The sequence below is a fragment of the Lynx rufus genome, unplaced genomic scaffold, assembly GCF_022079265.1.
Source record: "Lynx rufus isolate CCGP_SWC_20201006 ecotype Redwood Valley unplaced genomic scaffold, mLynRuf1.p SCAF_1, whole genome shotgun sequence".
Lineage (NCBI taxonomy): Eukaryota > Metazoa > Chordata > Mammalia > Carnivora > Felidae > Lynx > Lynx rufus.
In genome coordinates, this window is record NW_025814823.1 from 157,567,564 (window position 1) to 157,593,225 (window position 25,662).

General features: G+C 36.3%; 1 protein-coding gene across 1 annotated transcript; it reads right to left on the reverse strand.

Annotated features, from left to right (window-relative positions):
- Nucleotides 1–986: 986 nt before the first annotated feature.
- SPATA9 (spermatogenesis associated 9) lies at nt 987–24,591 on the reverse strand. The gene is made up of 5 exons (XM_047089320.1): nt 24,531–24,591; nt 24,252–24,340; nt 15,745–15,972; nt 6,436–6,531; nt 987–1,396 (listed from the first exon to the last, which is right to left on the reverse strand). Exons 1-5 carry the CDS (start codon nt 24,589–24,591, stop codon nt 1,109–1,111), a joined length of 762 nt encoding a protein of 253 aa, XP_046945276.1. The 3' UTR covers nt 987–1,108.
- Nucleotides 24,592–25,662: the final 1,071 nt, after the last annotated feature.

Genomic DNA, 25,662 nt, shown 5'->3' on the forward strand with positions numbered 1-25,662 from the left:
ACATACAGAAATCTTCTGTAAGATTTTGAAACAATATTGTGTTTTATAAATTTATTATACGTGACTTACAACTCCTACAGATGAGTTATAAAAGGATTGATAACAGGCAGTTTCAAACTATGCAGCCTGTATATAGAAAAAAAAATCCCCTTATTATCTCTGAAAAAGTAATGTAGCATTTTGATACAGAGTGTGTTTTCCCTCCAGATAAATACAGTTGATCCTTGAACAATGCAGGGGATGGGGGTACCATCACCCTCACAGTCAAAATTCTACATAAAACTTTGGACTCCCCCAAAACTTAACTACTAATAGTCTACTGTTAACCAGAAGCCTGACTGATTACATAAACAGTCAATTAACACACTTTTTGAATATTCTATGTATCATACACTGTATTCTTAAAGTAAGCTAGAGAAAATATTAAAATCATAAGGAAGAGAATATACATTTACAGTACTATAATGTATTTATTTAAAAAGATCTGCATATAAGTAGGTTTGCATAGTTAAAACCCATGTTCAAGGGCCAACTGTAATTGGAAAGATACTTTAAACAAATCAGTAATAAAAACATAAATGCATTATAAATATACCCATGTTATAAACCATAGCATAAAGTCTAACCCTCCAAAGGGTACACTTTCTTGTTCATTAAAAAATATCATATAGGGGCACCTGGGTGGCTCAGTCAGTTAAGCATCTGACTCTTGATTTTGGTTCAGGTCATGATCTCACATCTCATAAGTTTGAGCCCTATGTCAGGCTATGCGTTGACAGCATGCAGCCTGCTTGGGATTCTCTCCCTCTCTGTCTGCCCCTTATTCATGTATGTGCACGTGCTTGCTCGCTCTCTCTCTCTCTCTCTCTCTCTCTCTCTGAAAATGTATAAAGTTTAAAATCATAGTCATACATAAATTCTACATCAAGATTCATTTTATTTTCTCCACTATATAAGTACTTGAGAATGACATTTTAGAAGTTCTCTACCCCTTTTCTAAAGCAGAGCATTCAGTATATGAAAACTAGTTTCTTAGTTTTGTCAGTTGAAATGTGATTAGATAGATAGCTCTTAAGCTCCACTCAATGATATTTATGTTCAGATTTGCTCATTCATTCATTTCAGTGCATTGGTCAAACACAGAATGTAAAACCTGGATCTTGTTACTCAACTTATTGGCAAGAAGTTTGGAGCAATCCAAAATACTGTCTGGTTTCTCTGGTAATGACCTGTAAGGTTTTGCTTTGATTTCACCTTCATCAAACGTAGGTTCAGAAAGCACAGGCTCTGAAAAGGCTTTTCTAACATTTTCACTCTCCTTTCTGTTTTGCCTTATGGATTCTTCTTCTTGGAAAATTTTCTTTACCTTCTCCAGCACAGCATTAACACAGACTGTCTAATAATAAAAAAATGTGTTTGAAAAGTAAAGTTTCTTCTTAAGCTACTGAATTTTCCACTAACAAATCCAATAAAATATTTAACATAAAGCCATTAATCTACTTAATTCTAATAAAGAAGCGCTTCCTTTCCTGGCACATGATAAACATCTAGAGATTGCTTCCTTGTTCTAAATATATTACATCATAAGCTAGAAAGAAAATTAAAGCCTGGTATACTTCAGTAAAGACAAGCTTTCCCTCTTTTCCCTTCAATTCACTAGTTGTCTTACATCTTTACTCCCTGATTTAATTAAACTCTTTTATTCTCCTGAATTAAATGAAACATTTTCTGGGAGATGAAATTTGTCACCAAACATGTTAATATCTCAAAGTAGGTTTTTGTTTTTAATTTTTCCCCCTAGACTTTGCTTATACCTATGTGTACAATTGGAAGGGCATTAACATTTTAGAAAGAATTTAGTAACCCAGTGGAGCAATGATTTCTAAACAAACACACGATCCATTTTCCCTCCAAAAAAAAAAAAAATGCCATTCAGTACTTTAAGAGTGTCAAAACAAAACACATAGAGAAATATAACTTTGAAAATTGAGAACCACTAAGAACTATATCCAGTAAACTTATTCTGTAAGTTTACTAATGAAGATGATGATGCCTAGTGTTTAAGACAAGTAACAAGAATAATGAAATCCACAAATATGAGAATACCTAACCAGCTTATTTTACCAAAGTGATGCCTAAAGCTGACATAACAGGCAATAAACACTTTGAAGATTTTCCTAAAGAGGGTAACGGAAAAAAGATCAAGGGCCTTAGATTCACAAGTTCTTCCTGACCTCCTGCCTCCTCCTCTCTTGGCCTGCATCCCACTGATGCTTTCCTTCACTTTCCTGTAGTTAGTATGTAGTCACCTGACCCTGTTCTAGCCAAAAAATAAAATAAAATATGTCTGCTGGGGGAAGGTCAGGAGGGATTTTTGGAAGTTTTTCTCCTATATAAAAAGGAAGGCTCTTCATCTTTTCCTCCTAATTTGGACAATGATATAGATAGGATGCCTGACCATGAGGTGACAAACCTAAGGATCAAAAACAACAAAAAAGGTAGCAGAAGAGAAAAATGGAAAGGCCCTGGGTTCATGATGACATTGTAGATCCACCGTACAAACCTGGGAACCACCTAACTCTAGACTTCTAATTAACTGAGATATTTAAATGTCTTCATTGATGAAGGCCCTGGCAGCTATTTTTTGTTACATGCATACAAGTATATCCCAACCAGGACCTATAAAATTTTGAGGTCCGTCACTTTCAGCTGCAAACAGCTTCATTCATTTATCCCCATATGTGATCATTTTCTGTGTATGCCATGCTGTGAAAGAAGATTAGGAAGCCCTGTCCTATTTGATGTATTTCTTCTTCCCTCACCTACAAAATTTTATCTGTGCCCATTATAACCACTTCTACCCCAGTCTCCGAAAATGAAGGGTCTTGATCAAGATCAGTATCTGTGTTTCTTTTTAACCTATAGCCTACCTGTTCTCTATTAATAATCCCCTGCCTTTTCAGCCTCTCGTTCTTGACTGGCTCTTCCCCTGCAACTTAGAATGTGCTCCAGTATCTTCCATCTTAAAATTAAATATTGAAAACCCCTGGCACCCTGTTTCCCTCTTGATTGCTATATATGCTGGCTTTTCTTGATCAAACCAGAGTCTCTATTCATGGCTTCCATTGTACCATCTCCTCTTCACTCTGAAACCAGCTTATTCCTGTCCTCCTTATCCTGTCGCATCACTGAAATAGTTCTCAAGATGGTTGGCTCCAACATCTTTTGTACTAGATCTAGACACTTTTCACAACTTTATTTTACTTGACTTTTTCTGCTTATATTTGACACCTAACTGCCCACAACTTCCTGAGTCTCTATTTCCTTGACACTTTTTCTCCTGATTCTCTTCCTACTTTTCTGATTATTCCTTTTTTGTCTCCTTCACAGATTTGCTCTTAGCTCACCGTAAATGTTGCTATTTTTCACATTTCTTTTGACTTTCCATTTCCAGACTTTTCACTTTTTCCACTGTGGTTCCATACACAGGGCATTAACTTCCAACATGTATGTTATTTGATTTCAAAATCATAACTCCAGCCCTGGCCTCTCCTAGACGTTGGGTTGGATACATGACCAATCATCAGGTCCCCCAAAATACTGTTTCTTTTACCTACTTAGAAAATTTATAGCATGACAAGTCATGTGGGATGATTTCAAAAGCCTTTGAGAAATTAGAGTTTAATTTTGGTGTTAGTCTCATTTGTTTTAGTTTTACCATATCTATTTCATTCCACCCATTTTTTGCAGCATTTTTGCATTCTAGTTCAGTTGGATGTCATTTTTGCATGAGATTCACATTTAAGATATTGAGCATTTCTCAAAAGTTTTAAATGCTTGTAAAATATTTATAAATTCAGTTATTTAAAAAAAAAACTATGAATATGTTTAAAAGTCCTTTTACTTTTTTTTTTCAATGATGTCTTGGCTCTTCTTGACCTTTTTCATTACCCTCTAAATTTTAGAATAAAATAGTCAACTTACACACCTGCTGATATTTAAATTGGGACTACAATGAATCTATAGATTATGGGAAAAACTGAATCTTTAGTATTGTGTGTTTCAATCTGATAAAAAATATTAACAAAAATATATAAGATCTTGAACAACAACAAAAAACCCGTAAGAATTATTGAGAAATTAAAGAAGACCTAAACAAATAGAGGGATAGACCATGTACAATGATTGAAAGGAGAACTTATTCTACTAGTTATCAAGACTTATAAAGCTCTTGTAAATAATACAGTATTGAATCTAAGAATAGAAAAATAGATCAACTGAATAGAACAGAGAGTCTATAAACAGACCTGCATATATAAGGACACTTGATATATGACAAAAGAAGTATTCTGGGGCAATAGGAAAAGTACCCCCCCCCATAAATTGAGTTGGATCAGTTGGATACCCATGAAGAAAAAATTTGTTCCTTACCTGATACCAATTCCAGATGGATTATAAATCTGAAAGTGAAAGGTAAAATAACAAAGTTCCTAGAATATATCAGGAGGAATAGTTTCATGACTTTGGGTATAGGTCAAGATTCCCTAATTAAGACATAAAAAGCACTTAACATAAAGAAAAGATTAATACCTTGAACTACATTAAAATTAAAAACTTCTGTTTTAAAGACACTGCTAAAAGAGTGAAAAGGAAGTCATTGAATAAAAGAATTAACCAAAAGAGGGTTTATTCCTAGAATATATTTTTAAAGTACAAATCAATAATAAAAAGATAGAATAGAAAAATAGAAGACTTTAACAGAAATTCACAAAAGAGGATATCCAAATGTCCACTTAGTGCATAAAAATGAACTCAATCTCATTAACGATCAAGGAAATGCAAACTAAACCACAATGTGATAATACTACATATCCACAAGAATCGCTAAAATGGAAAAGACTGACAATACCGACTGTTTGGCAGTATCTGCTAGACATGAACATGTGCATATTCTGGTGGTCCAGTAATTTTACCAAAACATATGCACAAGAATATTCATAGAAACCATATTCACAATGGCCAAAACTACAAGTAATATAAAATATATAATAATAGCATATATTATGTAACATATTATAATTATATATTTATATTATTAATACATTTATGTAATATATAAATATAATGTTATGTTTATATAATATAAACTATATATTATAGTTATAATATATATTGTTATATATTATAATGCAATGTAATATTAAATTCATATATTATATAAAATACATCATATTATATTATTATAATAATATTACATTTATATAATAATATTCAATTCAAACCACAAAATGGATAGTGGCACATATATTGAATGCATATATGTTCTATATATATACATACACATATATATATTTCAACAAATGGAATAATACACAGCAATGAAAATCAACAAACTACTACTATACACAATAAATCTCATAATGATAATGTTGAGCAAAAAAGAACAAATATAAAAGACTATATAGTATATTATTTCATTTATTTTTTTTTATTTATTTTTTTTGGGACAGAGAGAAACAGAGCATGAACGGGGGAGGGGCAGAGAGAGAGGGAGACACAGCATCGGAAACAGGCTCCAGGCTCCGAGCCATCAGCCCAGAGCCCGACGCGGGGCTCGAACTCACAGACCGCAAGATCGTGACCTGGCTGAAGTCGGACGCTTAACCGACTGCGCCACCCAGGCGCCCCTATTATTTCATTTATATACAATTTACAGAAAACTGTCTTTAGTGTTAGAAGTCAAAATAATGGTTACTTTTATATAAGAGGCAAGTGATTTGTGAGGGGAACAAGAAAGAAGCTTCTAGAATGATGATTACATTTTGTTTCTCAACGTGTGTGTGGTAGGTAGATTAATAGCTTTTGTGAGAATTCATCAAGCTGTGTAGTTTTCTGTCTTTGTGTGTTATACTTTTTTTAAAAAAAAAATTTAAAGGTAAGTATAAATGGCAATGATTAAAAGAAAATAACCCCTTATAATTTAAAAAACCCTTTATACTTTTGTCACACTTTGTAATGAACACTTTTGAATTACAGCATTTGTAATTCAAAATACACTAATATTTGTATTCCCCACATCATGGACCTAATTGATGGAATGCTGAACTTTAGCCAACCATGGCACAATGGCTGAAACAAAACAACCATAGCTAAGTGAAAGTAAAACCAAAACATTTTGAACAAATCATAATAAACATTATAAAAATAATTTTAGTTATTTAAGCAAATTAGTTTTTGGTGAATTGACTTGGGTCAGAAATGGGTTGACTTTACCTCAGAAAAGTAATTTTATTTTAGAAGAGTAAATTTTTAATGTAAAATTGTGTAACAAGAGAATAGTACCTTGGTTTATGAATTTATGATATATATCTATATCTTTAACATACATGAAATAAGTATATTTATATCTAGATTGTAATAATTTTCTTAACTCACCAAATAAATTAGTGCTGCATATGAAGCATACATGATGCTAGTTAAAGCAGTCTTTGCTGGAAAAGAAATTATTTCGAACAAAGAACCCCTTCTGACCTGCAAAAACAGAAGAGTTTTCTTATTATAATAAAAGTTTTCAGTGTTACAATGTTAAATTTTACCATGTTATTGTAAAATGAGAATTTCAATATTTCTTTCCAAAAAAAGTTATCTACTGGATCTATCTGGGTTTTTTTCACATTCTGAAAATATTTTGGTTTATTTTTCTCTTTTTTTTTTTTTTTTTTTACGAAAAGGTACTTTCTTTTGCTATGACAGATCTATAAAAACCTATGAAAGATCTATAAAAAACCTTGCATTTCCAAAATCTAAATTACTTTAACTTTTTTACATTTAACAAGTGTGCTCACTAGGGGGTGCCACTGTGCATGTTGTTAGAAAAACAGTCTTTTCTTTGTTCAAATTCATGTAATCATCCTTTACTAAATTATTCACCTCTTCATTAAGCAAGCAGCAATTGAAATACTAAGGATTTCCTGCAGATTAATGACCTGCTTGGAAATGTTAATCATGAGACTGCTGAAGGCCAGCATTAACCTTAGATGAACATTAAGCTTCAGGGAATGCTCTGTGCTCACATCCAGCGTGCATTTTGAAACAGAGGTTTACACCAATAACGAATTTGTCTCTTAGATGTTTCTAGCTTCAGGTGGTAGCTGTCTCTGCCTCAAACATAACAGAATATATTTAGTTTAAGGGAACTGTAGCCTCTTCTAGGTCACCTCTGTTGCCTTGAGTAGGATATGAAATGAGGACATTAGGAAAAACATTCCTTTCCCATTCAGCAGTGTAGTGGCAGTTAGCCATGCTCCTCTGAGGTAAGTGCCAAGACACTCAGTGGCTTCAATAACTCCCAAAGGTACAGGCTGTAGCTAATAAAATCGTGTAAATACACAGTAAAAATGCATACAAACTAGAAAGAACAGCATGTATGTGTATGTTATTTAAAACATTGAAAAACTGGAACAATTGATAGCAGGACGGTTAGGTAAAATAAGCTGTATCTACTTAATGGCATATTATAGCCTTTTAAAAGGTGCTTCTGAAGGATGCGTAATACCACTTTGTTGAACAAACATTTGTATGGCACTGTGTTCTATCTAAGTGCTTGTAGTATCTTCAGTTTTTGCTTACTGCTACCACTGCGGAATGAAGAACAAAATTGCCCATCACAATTTACCTTCCTCTCTCCCTTAAGTGATTATGGAATGCTGACGCCAAGAACACGCTCTAGCCTACTAGTTGAGAGATGGAGGTGGGGGTGGTGGGGAGGAGTTCCTTCTCCTTCCTTGTTTTCCAGGCCCGTACTAACTCCTAAATACAGAGACAGGTAGGGGGAGTTTTAGCCCACACTCCGTAAGTCAGTCTGGAAAACTTCCCAGAGTTCCTGGCTTCTGGAAAGAGTTTCCAGGAAACAAAGCAGCTGCTGCTCTTTCCCTCTTGCTAGAAGAATCAAATTGATAGTGTGCCTTTGAATCCCACTATTAGGCTACAGGGAGATAAACATACAAGTAGAGAGCTGATGTTAGGAAAGAAAACAGATATGCTCCAACAAAATGCCTCCTAGCAGAGTAAAAGATTCATGAGTACAGTGGGGGGGGTCCATATTCAATAATTCATAGGCCATATACAATAAAAGTAAAAGTGGCATCTGCATGCATGAGAAATTACCGTTTCTATTTTTTTCCAGATTTTTGTCCTTCACCTAAAGTAATTAAAACTGATTACTTTTCAAAGTTTCAAAATAGATTCTATATCTGATATACGTTATGCTTCTGAATGATGAATCTGTATATTGCTTAAGAGTTAGTTTTTCATCATTTTAATGCTTTTGATAAATACTTGCTATTCCCGTAACAAATCATTCCTGTGGAAAACACATTTCCTCCAAAATTTATGTGGCTACTGGCAGGTAGCCATTTTTCAATTTTATGATCCACTTCCAATACATGTTTTTCATATATAAACCATGCTGTTTCCTTTTTGGCTTGTTCTAAGCAGGAATAGCGTATGATAAAACAAATAAACAGGAGACCTTTCTATATCAAAGGTTTTATTTAGATTACCTCAGCCATTAAAAAAAAATTATCCTAACTTATTGTATTAGTTTTATTTGCAAATTTGAAAGTATCTTGATATCAGTATTATGGCCATATATTTGTTTGAACTTTTAATATTAACATTAATATGAGTGGGTAAGATATTTGGATATATAATATATGTGGATAGGTTATATGGTCATACTAACATATCAGATACATGGATATTTCAACAGTAAAAGCATTTCGATGTTTAATGAAATTTTGCCACATAACTTTGCCTCATCTCATTTAAGGAGTATCTGTGATTATCTTATTTTCAGTCATACTGAGATGAATCACAAAAAAGCAAACAGTAAATAGTTTAGAAAATAATAAAGATCCACTTATAGATGACCTGAAGGATAAAGAATCACCAGGCCCAACTTAGTTTATGTTGCTCAAAACCACCTTGAAGAAGGATATCCAGGGAGTAATGGGGGGAAACTTGAACTCCATGATTCACAAGTAAGTGTTGCAAGAAGCACTGACGGGTTAATAGGTCCAGAAAAACAGTCTTTCCTGTAAGTTTGGAAAAGCTACATGACCATGTCTTTGCTTGAGTAAAACACAGTATTCATGAGCATGGGGAAGCCTCCTAGCAGTGCACAGTAAAAAAAAGCTATTTGACTTTGTTTACCCAGTATTAATATCCTCTGTAACATTGTTTTTGAATAAGATCTTACTCACATAGTCCTATTAAAGCTCAAATGTCCCAACCTCTGGAGAAGTATGTCTTCAAGATTCCAAGTAGTCTACTTTCCAGGAATTGTCCTTTCTCCTCAGGTCTTGAATTATACCACCCAAGATTACCCCATAGGCTCACTGAAGACCTGTAGAGATTCTTGATATTTTTGAGGTTCACACATATTTGTTACACAAAATATGTGAAGTTTGGATTTAACCCCCAAACTGAAGTCTACCTTGAAGGGTTGGGGATGAGGAAAAAACTATACTTAGAAAAGTGTCTGATCTTCATTCTGAAAAAGGGAACACAAGTTCACTTGGATCCACATATATCACAGGCACTTTAGATGCCGCGGGTTTTCTTCCCCTTTGCCCGTATCTTGCCTACACCACTTCACAGTGCCTACACATCATCTCTTAATGCCACTATAAGGAAGATTCTATCATAGGAAGAGCTCCTGGTCCTGTGGCCCTGCACTGCCCTGCCAAAGTCAACAACTATGTCTGGGAGCTGACGTGTCTTGGCTGGAGTCAGCATTGAAGCTGATTATCTAGGTCACTGCAGCCTAAAGCAGCTGCAAGTTTTACTCATCCAGACAGCTTACAAGGCTAAGCAGATGCACCATTCCGTAAGTACTGATGCTAGGGATGTTGAAAACTACCAAGAAATATCTAACCAGAGTTTTCCATTCTGGAGGCCCTTTTAGGACTAGCAGATATCTTGCTATAATCTCAACCCTGCATAACCTGGAAGGATTTGAGGAGCAACTTGACTCAGCACCCCACCCATAAAGACAGGTGCAAAGGAAGTCTCTTTCAACAAGATGGCCAGCTGGAGAAGGCAGACTCGAACTATGTGCTCATGTTACAAAAGCCATTGGGATCTCTTCAGGTCACTTGCATCAATTGGGTCTTTGGATAGTTCATATTGGGCTCAATATCTTTGAATATGTTAACATATATAAGACTTACTCTAGGTCTGAGCACAGAACCAGAAAGTCAAGGGAGCTCCTGTAACAACATTCATGCTTTAATTATGTTGAGGAGACTATTACTGTATGCTTCATCCCAGACCACATCAGAAGGCTGAAATACTATCCTAGTCATAGTCAGTGTCCTAATGAAAAAATGCTCCTCTATTATGTGTTCTTGAAGGAGTAATCTGACTGGCATTCCCAGCTACATAATATCCAACAAGAGTATTGCTAGAACCATTTAAGGTGCTCTATGTACAAAAATATCTTTCTATCATTAATTATCCTCAGATCAGTGACAAAACAGAGCATATAAAGAGGATCTTTAACACACACTTTCAGATTATCTAGTCTGCTTATCTTCCTACATAAAATGATGTCCTCCATGCATCAACAAGCATATCCCCTTGCATAGCAATTCCAGATTTCACTCCTTTTACTTCTCTGCACACCAGGAAGTTCTACCTTGACACAGGCAGCCTGGCAATCCTTGAAGGAATTCATGCTGGAATCCACTCTGGGTAAGCTAAACTCTGTCACTGTGGAAAGACAGCCAAGCAATGTATATACCAGGGCTGGTGTAACTCACTCGTACTATGCCACTTACCTCTCTGGTACACTGACACCATGGATATGCTCCATTCACAGACCAATCCATTGACCTCCATCACACTTCTTGCGTTACTCTGTTTTTACTTTCACTCTCTAGGCCATTGTCTTCACTATTCATACTTCTATTCCCCCCTCACTGAGACTTTTATGTTTGAGATATGTTGTTTTCTTGCTTGTTACAACTTAATTTCCTCTCAGCGGCAATTCTGATTCTCCACCCTAACTAATAGATATTATTGAAGTATAGCTTATTCCTCATTCCTAACCCTCGAAGACCCTGGAATCTCTGACCGAAGGCTGTTCCCACTTGTCTCACTCTTGCGATGTGGAACTTCTTACCTTTCCTAAATAAGTCATGTTCTCTCTCAACTTAGCATCTTACTATACGATGTTCACTTCTGGGAATAATTCTCCTAGTTCTTCACTTGCTTAATATCTCCTCCCTCAAGATCTGGTATTATCTTCTCGAAAGCCTGCACCAACTACTCTTTGGAATTACATGCTCCTTGTTGCCGCTTCCAGAGTACACTTTGCACTCTCTGATTATGCACTTACTACACTCCACTGACACTGCTTATTTGCCTATCGTCCCCACAGTCCATATAGGGCAAAGGCAAGACATCTATGAATCCTAGTATCTAAACTAGTGATCTTACATGTCGATTTTCAATAAATATGTGTTGAATAAATGGAAAAAGTAGAATAATAATTCACTTACTTCCAGAAAGAAATTTAACGGTCTTCTATTAAAACTCATAAAAAAGATACTAAGCAAAGCTGAAGGATATCTGGTTCTAGTAGCATGGCAGACTGAGCTAATGTGGAACTCCCCCCCCCTTCCCCCACATACCTAGAAATTTTATATAAAATCAAACTCCAAAATGTAATACAAGACTGTGTTTGGAAAAAAAAAGAAAAGAAAAAAATAAGGAAGGAAGGGAGGAAGGGAAGGGAAGAAAGAAAGAAGAAAGAAAGAAAGAAAGAAAGAAAGAAAGAAAGAAAGAAAGAAAGATTGATTCCTGGAGTGCCTGGGTGGCTCAGTTGGTTTAGCATCTTACTTGATTTTGGTTCGAGTCATGATCTCATGGTTCATGGGATGGAGCCCCTCATCAGGCTCTGTGCTGGTGGTGCAGAGCCTGCTAGGGATTCTCTCTCCCTCTCTCTCTCTCTCTGCGCCTCCCCCTCATGTTCTTTCTCCCTCTCTCTCTCTCTCTCTCAAAGAAATAAACATTTTTTTTTAAGAAAGATTCCCTGTGCTAGGAACGAAAAGGTGGAGCGGTAAGTGTGTGAGTATATTGCCCAGCAGGTATGAAAAAGAGGTAAGTGAAAGGAAAATATGAGGAAGGTAAATAGACATAAAGAATAAAATGAAAATGTCCAAGGTATATTGAATAGATATTCCAGAATAAAAGATTAGAGAAAATGAGAAAGAGGCAATATTTGAACAAACAATAGCTAAGAATTTTCTAGAATTGAAGAAATTATCCTCAGATTCAAGAATCACTATGATTCACAAGGGAAAAGCATTTTGACAACAGCTAATACAATTGAAGATGTGCATCCCTCATAACCCAGTAATGCCTCTTCTAGATGTACCCTTGGAGAGCATCTTACACACATGGATAAGGAACCATTTACAAGAGTGTTCATTGAAATACTGTTTGTAATAGAAACAGTTGTGGGATACCACAAACAAAATAAAATAATAAACCATAGCTATTCATATCAAAAATGTTGAGTACAGGTGCCTAAATGGCTCAGTCATTTCAGTGTTTGGCTCTTGATTTTGGTTCAGGTCATGATCTCATGGTTCGTGAGATTGAGCCCTCTGCTGTCAGCACAGAGCCTGCTTGGTATTCTCTCTCTCTCCCTCTCTCTGCCCCTCCCCCACTCACTCACACGCACATTCTCTCTCAAAATAAACGTTTGAAAAAAATGTTGAGTGAAAAAAGAAAGTTACAGAAGGATGAGTATAGTATATCATTTATATAAATTTTAAATATATGAAGAATAATAGATTGTACAAATGTAGTGAAAATATGAAAGTATGCATAGAAATGCTCACATCAACTTCAGGATAATGATTTCCTTTGGTAGAGAAAAAATGGGGAATGGATTGGGACATAGTTAATTATATTTCTTTTTATAGAGGAGATATCTGAAGGTAACATTGCAAAATATTACTACCAGTTTAAATTTGGATAGGACTTCTGATAAACTACCTTTTATATGTTTTGAAATATTTTATCAGTAAGAATTTTAAAAATTAAAGCTATATTCTAAGACAGAACAAGAGCAAAGGAGAAGAAATTTCATAGGTGTTGATTTTGAAATGATGTCAAAGAGACTGTCACAGTCAGCATATGGACCTTGGACAGGTCATTTACTCCATCACCCTGCTTCTCTCACTTCAGGTTCTTGGAATAAGTTATCACAACTAAGCTCTAAATTTACCTGTGAAATTCACTGTCAGGGCAAAAAGGCAAATGTGTGATGTTTCTTAGTTCTTATGACTAGATAAAAGGAAACACAAATTCAACTAGAAATACAGATTATTTTCCTGCCATTGAATCTTCATGAGTATTGGAAGACAATTCTTTCATGGATGTCTCTCATTCCTGTACAGATTGGACCTTCTGAACAAAGCACATGTTTGAATAGGAAACAGTTTTTGAAGCTAGAGAAAATATGTTACTCTGGAGGGATTTAGAGGTGTACTTCCCAAGAGCCTTCAACTTCCCCCTCTGGAGACATTTGCTTCTCTCCCCAAACCTCTCTGTCTTTCTCTCCCTTCCCACCCCTCCTCCCAAGGCTGGGTAGATACATCAACATCCTTTTTATTTTTTTTTAAGTTTATTTATTTATTTTGAGAGAGAGAGAGAAAGTGCAAGCATGGGAGGGGCAGAGAGAGAGGGAGAGACAGAGAATCCCAAGCAGCCTCTGCATGGGGCTCAAACCCACCAACTGTGATATCACAAGCCCAAAACCAAGATTTGGACGCCTAATTGACTGAGCCACTCAGGTGCCCCACCAACACTCCTATAAAAGCTGAGTCTCCTAATTTCAGGCTCCTCTCCTGTGATGCAACTCACTATATGCATAGGTATCATGTGGCTCTCATCACATTGTCCTGAGGGAACTGAGGGGGTATGGGAATGACACAAGACATTGCTCTGGCTGCTGCTTTTGCAGTAGATAATAAACAATCTCTGTCCCTGATTCAAGGGAGTCTTGTGTGTCTGTCAGTCGGTCAGTGTGTGCACGCGCGCGCGTGTGTGTGTGTGTGTGTGTATACCTGTGGCAGGCTAATTTGTTAGTTTCAAAAGAGTATAAAATCACAGATTCTTCTTCAGTTCTAACTTACCAAAGAGGAGCAAAAATAAAGATTAAATAACATAATGGATAGTGTCTTTAAATGTGATTTCATAATAAATACAGAAATATTCTTCAAAGAACACTTCTTATGTCAATTATACAGCTCAGCGACATTTCTTTCTGACAACCTAAAGATACAGGAATACTTAGAGAAACCAGTAGTTAACAAACACAAAGCATTTTTTACTTTCTCAAACATCAGGTATTATAAGGGAGCTTTTTATAATTGCTATCTCAAGCAATTCATAATTGAACTATCCAGTTATTTCTGAAAATGTTAAAATCTTTGATTAAAGAGAGATTCCTATGTAACGGATATTGTGTTGATTCTAACAATCCATCATCCATTTGCTCGCTCATCTTTTCAAAAGAGCCCAAATTTTGTTTGATGATTCATCCTTTCCCCCATTCTCTGGTCATGTGATCTGGATGGAGCTCCAACCTCCACTGCAGAGAAAAAATAGGCAATCAAGTCCTAGGCCAGTCAGTGCATCCCATTTCCCTGGTTTAGAGGTAAGCCCACCTCCAAGAGTGAAACTCAGGACTTGTCCAGGAATGCTGGGTCAAGAACTTTCATTCTTTGCTGCTCTAATTGAACCTGGAAGGATGGGAGTCCTGGGAAAGCTGCAAATCACCTTGTAGCCATGAAGGGAAAAGTCAGTCCGGGAATGGAGTCTACACAGAGGAAGCAGAGCCAGGAGATGGGGGAAAAGAGAAAAACAGGACCCTGAAGGCATCCCTTGAGCACCTATATATATCCTGAAGCCTCATCTACTCTGGATTGTTCAACTATGTAAACTAATACATCTTTCTGGCTTAACTCCGTTTGAGTGAGAGTTTTTCTCCCTTCAACAACAGAGTCAAAATGACCCACTCTGGGGTTTAGGTACCAGACTTGCAGGATTCCAAATCTTTTGTAGCAAACATTTAGAATGCTTTGAATAATGCCCAGATGGAAAAACTCAGAGTTCTACACCATAAAGTTTAGAAAAAAGGAAACTGGTCCTGAAAAAGTTTTAAGAGCTGCTGTCCTTAATGAAATATAACAGACCCTCAACAAAACCATGTAGAACATGTAATTTGAAATATACTTGGATGTTGATGGGTCTATCAAAATGAGTTTATAGTTGAATGTACTCAAATATATTAAGTCAAACAAAGACTTTCTTGGAAACATAGCAAGGTTATGAGGAAAAAGGAACAAAATTATTTTTAAGGCTTGTCATACGACTAGTTTTAGGTTTGCTATAAGTGGTAATTTGTATGCTAATATTTAGGTTGAACCATCTGAAATTTACAGTTTCATATATTTCAGTCACGTAACAAAGTAGGAAAAAAGTCCACATTACTTCCTCTTTCAGATTTACTTTAACCAGAATATATATGCCATATTGGAAAAAGGCCAAACCATTCATTTCTTATCCAAATATTCATGTTTTACATGTAGGACAACCAGATGTGCCACATTTTCATTTTTCAGATCTTGCAATTTCATATCTTGTGCACATGCAGTATTGACTCACCTGCATGTTACATATGGGTTGCTTTTGTGCATTAAGCTCCCTCAGCAAACGATGCGATATGTCCCTTAATTCTAAAAGTCTACAAGCAAGTTGAGGCTGCAGAAGTTTGGCCACTGATTTGGAAGATCTGGATATGCTGCTTAATCCTTGAATTAATGTTTCTCGGTTGATCTTCGCTAGAGCAACAGCCATTCTGATTTTGGATGGGTTTCGCATGGGTTCTCTTTTCTGGAAAATAAGCCTCTGAAAAGTGACTGATGTGTGATTCTCCAGTGGATCATTAAAATCTACTTCAGGCCGAGACCAAGTACCACATAACAGTACATTATGCATGGTCCTATGCATATACTCAGTGTCCGATAATTACATCCCACCCCATGTACCTAAATCTTTGAATAAATATATGATTTTTGCCTTAGCATAAATATCTAGACTTTAAGTTACTAGCCAAAAGATCTACATTTTTCATTTTTCTCTCTGCGTTTATTTATTTTTGCACTGATTTTTTTTAAGGGCACTTTCAAAAGCAAACAGTTCTTATTCAAATATTATTCAGTGTTTGAATAATTCAAACAATAATTCTTATCCAAAACTGTTACAAATATTTCTCCAGTTTACTTTAAAATCTTAAGTGATAATGCATACATACATAATGCATTGTGCAATGTAAGAAAATAAAATATCCTATATACTAATAAACAAGCTTAAGGAACTTTTACTTGTAAAAACTTAAAAACTTCCATGAACATTCTGACAGAAGAAAATTGTGGCATTAGCAAAACATATGACATGTAGATCTTTCCCTGCTGGACCAGAAGGTGAACCACAGAGAAATTACTTACAATGCGGTTAGACTGCATTCCAGGCAACAGGCAAGTATAGTTGCCATTATTCCTTTAAGTAATTTTATGGGCTATTCTGGCTTTTTTTGTATGTGACTTAGGGGAAACTAATGGTTCATAACATAAATAAGGAACTTTGAACCTCTATTTATTGAGTCTAAATATATAAACACAAAACATCTTTTACACGGATTTTTTTTTTTTTTTTGGTCTACAATGAGCAACATGCATTTGTTAAAGAGCTAAAGTACTATGTATAATTTTTATGCATCAACTTTTGTGCATCAACTTTAAATGCATCAACTTTCATCCTGAAGAAATAATTTTATTATTGCTGTTTTTGTCATTAAAGTTGAATACTCCTTTTACTGTTGAGCATTTGTCATTGGAGGTAACCAAAAGCTGTTCTAGCCTGTCAATGGGGATGTATTTCTGCAGATCTGGTGTCTTATTGTGGTTTAATCTGTTAACTTTACTGGGGTGCCTGGGTGGCTCAGTCAGTTGGGCATCTGACTTTGGCTCAGGTCATGATCTCAAGGTTCATGGGTATGAGCCCCACATTGGGCTCTGTGCTGACAGCTTGGAACCTGCTTAAGATTCTCTCTCCTTCCCTGTCTGTCCCTTCCCCTCTCTGTCTGTCCCTAACTCGTGCTCTCTCTCTCAAAAATAAACATTAAAAAACTTTTTTAAAATCTGTTAACTTTACTGAAAAAGTCCCATTAGACTACCTTTTGTCTCAACCCTCCTAGTCAATACTAATAGTCCAGAAAACAATCTAAGTTGCGGGCTGCTAGAATTGCTGCAATTCCAAGCCAATTTAGGGTAGAGAAACCCTTAAAAGTAATTATGTGGTGGGTAAAATAAGCAAAATCACACACAGGTGCTATCACTTGATATTATATCTAGGTTTCGAGCACACCAGGGAGAGAAACCACAATTATCTGCCATAGCCAAAGCTCTTGCACATACAGACTCAATTTCTCTTGCGATCTTATGCTTTGCTTCACTGATTCTTCTTCCCCACTCCTCCTTAAGTTGGAGCAGCTAGAATGTCTAGTTTTACTTCTGATTACAGTTTACTGTGTTTTCTCTCATAATTTATAATCATAAAGTGAGGCATAATGCCAGGGCAAACAGCAGTGGGACATGCACACTATACTGAAATTTCATCTAATAGTCATTCAGTGTATTAAGGACTCTATTTTTTGCAGATGCAAGACATTAACATTATGGAGCTTCCCTCTCTGTACTTTGTGCCTTTACAAAGTCTTGGTGATCTGTACTTGTTGGCCTGGATTCACTGGCTTTACTCGGATATTTCTGTTAACTAATCTTGATTCATTCCCCCAAACACTATACTAGATTGATCCGTTCAAACTTCTCCTCTTTTATAACATTGCCTTTCTAAATATTTTCCTCTGTAGAGAAATAAGTCTATTTGTAATTGATAAACTGTTAATCAAAATTCTCCTGTAGGATCATATCATTTGAATTTGAATATCATTATAAATACAGCATTTATGATAAACGGTATTTTAAAAAAATTCAAGTGTGCATTACAATAATGCTTTAGTGCCCTTTGCATATTTCTCCTTTCAGTATTGTCATAAATTCATAGCTTTTTCCAACAGACTCAACCAGTTCCTAATTAATATCATCTTTGTTTCCTTTTAATGCTGAAATAGTTACAATTTGATGACTTTGCTTCCCTTCATGATTTTTACATTGCTTTCCTTTTTCAAAACTTTCAGTTACCTCTGAAACAAATATTACCTCCAGCAATAAAATGTTTCTGACCCCTTTATTTTTCCCTGACACAAAGCATACAATCAACTTGTTCCCAAGAAGACCATTACTGCTTTTAAGAATAGTATTAGAAACCACAGGGTGCCTGGGTGGCTCAGTCAGATAAGCATCTGACTTCAGCTCAGGTCATGATTTCACGTGGGTTCACGTGGGTTCACATGGGTTTATGTGGGTTCGTGGGTTCACGCCCCACCTCAGACTCTGTGCTGACAGCTCAGAGCCTGGAGCCTGCTTGGTATTCTATGCCTCCCTCTCTCTCTGTCCCTCCCCCCTTCCACTCGATCTCTCTCTGCCTCTCAAAAATAAATAAACATTAAAAAAATAGTATTAGAAACCAAATCTGGGTACTGGGGTGAATATAAAGTGGGGCTTTTGTGACTCTGAGAATAGGAAGGTAACAACAGAGGCTACTTAACAGTCCTTTAGACGCAGAGTAAGATGTTCCTCTTTTTAAAAAAGCAAAAAAAAACAAAAAAACTCACTGGAGCACCTGGGTGGCTTAGTTGGTTAAGCATTTGACTCTTGATTTTGGCTTACATCATGATCTCACATTTCATGAGACTGAGCTCTACATTTGGCTCTGTGTTGACAGCGCTGCGAAGCCTGCTTAAGATTTTCTCTCTCTCTCTCTCTCTCTCTCTCTCTCTCTCTCTCTCTCTCTCTTGCTCTTTGCCCCTCCCCCCTCAAGATAAGTAAATAAACATTTAAAAAATACCAGTTTATGGTAATGATTCCAATTCACTTTTCAGTGAATTTTTATTTTTTTGACGTTTTTTATTCATTTTTTAAAAAAAAATTTTATGGTTTATTCATTTTTCAGAGACAGAGTGTGAGGGGGGAGGAGGAGACAGAGAGGGAGACACAGAATCTGAAGCAGTTTTCAGGCTCTGAGCTGTCAGCACAGAGTCTGAGGCGGGGCTCAAAGTGAGATAGTGACCTGAGCTGAAGTTGGACTCTCAACCGACTGAGCCACCCAGGCGCCCCTCATTTTTGAGAGACAGAGACAGAGCACAAACCAGGGAGGGGCAGAGAGAGAGAGAGGGAGATACAGAACCTGAGGCAGACTTCAGGTTCTGAGCTGTCAGCACAGAGCCCGATGTGGGACTCTAACCCATGAACCGCTAGATCATGACCTGAGTCGAAGTCAGATGCTTAACCAACTGAGCCACCCAGGTGCCCCTTCAGTGAATTGTTGAAAAAGGCTCCAGTAAAATATTTTAAAATAAAAAGTTTTTGTCCTTTTGTTGAGCTACCAGCTTTTCCTTTTGTCTACTATCTATGCTATGTATTTTCCTCCCAAACTATGTGTGTAAATTTAAATGTTGACCCCAAATTAAGAAGTGCTCATTTCTTTTCCCTGGGTTGTTTTATTTTGTTTGACTCCTGGCCTAAGTATCCTGGAATTGGTTGCAAAGTGTGCAAGTTTAGATGATTCTTATTGTCATTATCATCACCGGAGTACATTACCAAATGTATGAAAAGATATTCCAAGTCCCCTCACCAGCATCACCAGGCAATGTTCATTGATCACTAGAAACCTAGCATCAGTTAATCAGATTGTTTTGAGAATCCTGCTCCAGATTTCACTATTTGACCTCCATTCTTTGAATGTATGCTGCTTTCCCTTTTTCTTTTCTTTTTGTTTTCTAGAGCCATGCCCATTTCTCTAACATCAGCAGTTTTCACGCTGAACTCCGATTTCCATTACATCAGCTTTTTACTACTCCACATACAAAAAACCAGCCTGTCAGCAAGTCTCATTCAATTCTTTCTCTGAATAGTCCTAGAATTTGACCACTTCTCACTATGCCCTCTGCCAGCACTCAGTCCATTCAATTTATACCATCTCTTCTCCAGACTAGTCAAGGAGCCTCTTCAGTGGTCTCTCTCCTTCTCTCCTTGTCTGTTGCCATTCTACTCCTCAACACCTCAGCCAGAGAGATACAAGTAAAACTTAGATCCTATCTTGCTTTTCTTTTCAGCTGCTTCAGTGGCCTCCTAGTATGCTCAGTGTAAAAGCCAAATTACAAATGCTACAAAGGTTGCCATTTTTTTACCTCTCTACCCTCATTGTCTTTTTCTCTCCTTTCCTCCTCACTAGTTGTTGAGCTGGTTAGGTATACTCCCACCTCAGGGACTTTGCATTAGCTATGTAATTTGATTCTTCAAAGGTACCAAGATCTGCTCCTTGGCTTCCCTCAAGTCTTTCTTAAGAATCACTTTCTCAGGGCATCTGGGTGGCTCAGTTGGTTGAGTGTTTGGCTCTGGATTTTTGGCCCAAGTCATGATCACAGAGTCATGGGACTGACCCCTGCATCAGGCTCTGTGCTGAGTGTGGAGTGTGCTTGAGATTCTCTCTCTCTCTTTCTCTGCTCCTCCCCCTGATCATGCTCTCTCTCTCAATTAAAAAAAAAAGAAGTAAAAAAAAAAAAAGGAATCATTTTCTCACTAAGACCCTCTCGGTCACCCTAACTTAACAGTCAGTTGTTTTCCCGTTTCTACCCCTATTTCATATTTCTACTATATTTATTCTTCTTCTTATACATACCATTAACATAAATAAACTGGTTTCTTGTTTTTCTACCTGACTAGGATGGAAGTTCTATGACAGCAGTGTTTTATATTCATTTGGATCACTGATCTTTCCCCAGTACCTAGAATAGTGTCTGACACAAAATAGAGTGCTCTAAATATTTGTTGAAATGAATGAATGAATGAAGACTATCTGAAAATAGATTAATAGAGAGAAATAAATATACCAAATATTAAATTAGAAATCACCTTGAAAGTTTTCAGTGTACAATGTGCTCTGTAACTTTCACAATTCTGACAGTGCCATAACAACTCACCAAAAACAAAAATACAACTTAATCATAGAACACTTTAGTTACACTCCTATTCTCATCATATTTAGAAATATCAACACCATTAAAAGTGATTTCCAGACATTATAGGTGCAGCCCCAAGAGTTTTGTCCCACATGTTCAAAAAAAAAAAAAAAAGCCAAGAGAATTCAGAAAAGTACATCAACAGCTATAAAAATCCAAAATTTAAATGGATTCTAATATGTTCTATTTACTACTCCCAATTTTATAGTATAAGGCTAAATGCAAGATAATTACAGAATAAAACACATAATCACCTTTAATAATTAAAACCACAAAAATTGACCCTATTTACCACAAAAGATTTCTCTCATTCAAGTAAGAGTTCATCTGAATTAAAACTTTTAGTTCCCTAATTGTAGAATACAGTTTTCACTTGTTCAAATGTAAAAGTTTAATATTTTTAAGTCCTCATGAAGAAATCAGTTGTAATTGGCAAGTGTAAACCTTTAAAACTTACTTCTTGCTAAAGGAAGTGGATATTGAAGGTACTGGGATATGGGTTAGACTGAAGAACACATGACTTCAGAAGCCATGACCTCAAGCCAAAAGCCTAAAATTAAATTTTCTCAGCCCCAGGAAGAAAATTTCCTTCAAATCATTAGTCATGAAGAACTATTTAAGAACCATTATTCTTGGTATGTCCCTCTATACAAATCCCACCAGACATTTTGTTTGTTTGTTTCAGGCCAACAAGGTGGCCTTTTCCTAAATAAATAAATGCATAAAATTTTTAAAAAGAGAGATTTTAAAAACTAATCATGAAATCTAGAAACTCAATTTAAATTTAATAATGAAATCCAACTCAATTACCTACAGCCCCCTAAGTATTATTAAAACCACTCCTTTCAGCATGTTTGGGAACTATGGATCATTCCCCCAAAAAATAAAATTTGCAGCATTTACAATCTGACCTTTTAAAAATAATTTCGTTATCCAAGCATTAGTATTGTGTTCTGAATAATTTATTGTTGAAGTACAAGTAACTTCCATCTGTACAGTATCCCCTAACAACTTGAATTTCTTGCCAATCTCAGCAACACATTCTTCATAGTAAAATGGTGGGAAAAGTACAATGTAAGTGTTTTGAAAATGAGAAATAAAGTAACTATGCTTATATTCTTCTCTGAATGAGGTAAAGTTCTCATAAATAAATGACTTCAGTGACTTGGAAATAGGAACTCAGAGTTCTTTCTTTGGGATCAGAGTATCAATCTATTTCACTATTAAACCAAATTTATGGCTCAAGTGATAATGAGGTAAGTCAGAGGGTAGGAAGAGATGAAGGGAGTTGTGAAGAAAGCTGCAACTTCTTTCATTCTTTAGTGTTGGCCATGGTGAGAGAATCACAACGTGGAAGCAGCAAGAGGGGTTTCCAGACCAGTCTCTGGCTTCCTAGGATTCACCTTGAGGCTTCCTCAGGAATCATTGCCACTAGTGTGCTAGCCTTAATCGTTTTACATTCTAGACCAAGCATGGTCACCTGCCCATTTCCTACCGTAATATTCCAGAGCATACTCAAGAAAAATGTCCAAAAAGATTTGTCTAAAAAGATTTTATACTAAAACTAGGGGAGTGTAAAAGGGGGAAACAACTAGACACCGAGTCTAAGATACAGATTTATAAAGTCTGATTTGCTGTCTGGCAGACCACCATCTGGATGCCATCTTCCCACTATGTATCCAGATACCTGCACTTCACCATCATCCCTCCCCAAAGTCTACACCCAAAACCCATACCATTGGTTCCGATTTACTTGATATTCTGGGAACATGTTATGCTGTTTCATACTTTTTGACCTAAGTGACACTGCTTCCTCTGTTCCTATCCACTTACCCTATCCCTTTTTTCACTCTGAAAATTTATAATCATTCTCTGAGACCCAATTTGAGCATCCTTCTTCCATAAATCCTTCTCTGACCATTCAGAATGGTAGAGCCATTCATTCCTCAAAGATAAATTTACCTCTTACCATGTTCCAAAGACAATTACTTGTTTACAGTTCCAATTGACTCCACTAGATTAAGCTCATTGACTGAAAGAATCCTATTTTATCTCTGTATTCCCTGTCCCCAGTCCCAGCCAATAGGAAAGTATTTAGTAAATGTCTGATGCCTGGTGGTCTGGATGAATGGTTAAAAGTGGTTCTAAGATCCCTCCTTTGGAATGAAATATATAGACTTTGGGATTACTATGTTACTCAGAGTGTTTTTTGGGTATATTTCCAGGTTTTGGCTATGATCCTTATGTTTGACATTGCCCGAACACTGATATCTGGATAAGGAGGTTATTACTGTACTGTGTAACTTTACAACATATTCTATTCTAACTGTGGTCTAGATGACTAAAATACACTTATCCATTAAGAGCTGTGTACTTTGAAGTAAATTATGTTACAAGATATTACTTTTTCCTGATCAGATATCTTTTCAACCTATCCACTCTCCAACTCCCAATATTTTATCTGTTGCAAATTCTTTTGGGAACAGAGGTTATACAAAACATATGCACATATGCTTTGTTTAAATTGGTATCACTATTTTCTTTCCACATTAAAACATATACCCATACCATATTTATGTTTCTATTACTATAATTCATATCAGTTTTTTCACTGACTTAATTGCCATAGATTTTAGTTAAAATATATCTAGATATGTTCCTGATTTTATATTAAGCAAATCTTAAGCAAATGTAGCAAACTACATGCATTGCAATTGTGGCTATAAAAAGGTTCCAGATTTCCAGTCTGGAGATAGATTTATGTATCTATCTCACTTCCTTGTCCGCCATTTCTCTGCTTTCCATAGACTTACACAATGAGTAAGATTTGAAATTTGTTTTTCTGAGACAAAATTAATTTTTTCTTAAGCTACAGGCACTGATCTCAAAATCAAGCATTAAATAATTGGTATGATATTAAAAATTCAATATACTTTTTGTAATCCTTTTCAAAGTTATGAAATCACATTACCTGATCAGACCGTGATAATCTTAGGATGGTAGGGAATTCGTCTTTAAACTCATCTAGAAGGTCCATGATTATTTTCTGGATCCCCTCGACTAAGACAAAAAGAAATTGGGGTGGGGGTGGAGAAAGCTTAACTAAAAACATTCCCTAACCACAATTCAAAAGAACATGGGACACTGGGTCCACTTTGTAAGTGACTGGGAAAGCAAGTAAACCCTAGGGAACTTTATTCCCAGTTGTTTCCCACACCCATTATCCCCTTTACAATGAGATTGCATATACTTCTTCCAGAAAAGTTCTTCAACACCTGCCCACATATCCACCCAACAGGTTTGATTGGCATGACAAGTTCTTGCTTGGGTTCCTAGTGCTTGGCAAGCTTGCAGGCCATGGCCACTTGTCCTACTCTGTCATTTGTGAGGGATGAGGGCACCCTTCCACTCAGGAAAGCAGGCAAGGACAGAACCTACAGCTCATTGCCAGAATTCTCTGTTACTGCACAATGGGCCTCTGAGAACTTGTTACAGAATCTTCTGAAATCACACTGGCACTGAGAAGAGGAAGAATGTGTTTGAAGACACATTGAAGGGGAGGAGAAAGGAAAGTGAAAAATAAACTGTACTAAGGAGTTCTGCATTATACGTTGAATTTTGACCCAATTTCTATAATGATACCTCAGTTAATGGATCATCTGAAACAAAGCTCCCTTTGAAAAGAGTTGGCATATGCTTTAAAAGAAATGTTTCACATATGATGCCAAGTGGAAAAGAAACACCAGCAGTTAATTCAGAAATACTTCTGAACAGGTTGTTTTTCCTTTACTCAAATAAATATCACTAAGTAAAAGACAGGCAAAATTATAAAATATATCGTTTGTCTTCTTTAAAATACCAAGCTATTTTTTTCTTCTTCATCTTTTTCCCTCATAGTCCTCTCCCACTTCATTATTTTCCATTTATCAAGCCTAGGAAGAATTTCATGTCATGTGTGCTTGATTACCTAGTTACTATTTTAGTGTGCATGAATTCAGAGTCGATTAACATAAATCCCATTTAAAATTTTTTTCATGCTTATTTATTTTTGAGAGAGAGAGCATGCAAACAGGAGAGGGATAGAGAGAAGGAGACAGACAATCCAAAACAGTCTCTGCACTGTCAGCACAAAGCCCAACACGGGGCTCGAATCCACCAACCTTGAGATGATGACCTGAGCCACAGTCGGACGCTCAGTCGACTGAGCCACCCAGGCACCACAAATCCCATTTTAATTTGAAGACTTTATATTTAATTGTAGCTAGACCATTGTCCTCAGCAAGCATAAATCTGTGGGCGCTAAGGGTCTGCTCATAGGAACTGTCTAGGAAATGTTCATCAGAGGATTCTTTTCTTACGTAAAGCCTGCCAGATCCCTGGTT

Coding starts and splice junctions, on each gene's coding strand:
- SPATA9 (XM_047089320.1), bottom strand. CDS start 24,591: ATGCCAATCAAACCTGTTGGGTGGATATGTGGGCAGGTGTTGAAGAAC. Junction 24,341..24,530: donor GAAGAACTTTTCTGGAAGAA/GTATATGCAATC, acceptor TTTTTGTCTTAG/TCGAGGGGATCCAGAAAATA. Junction 6,532..15,744: donor AACCCATATGTAACATGCAG/GTGAGTCAATAC, acceptor CTGTTTTTGCAG/GTCAGAAGGGGTTCTTTGTT.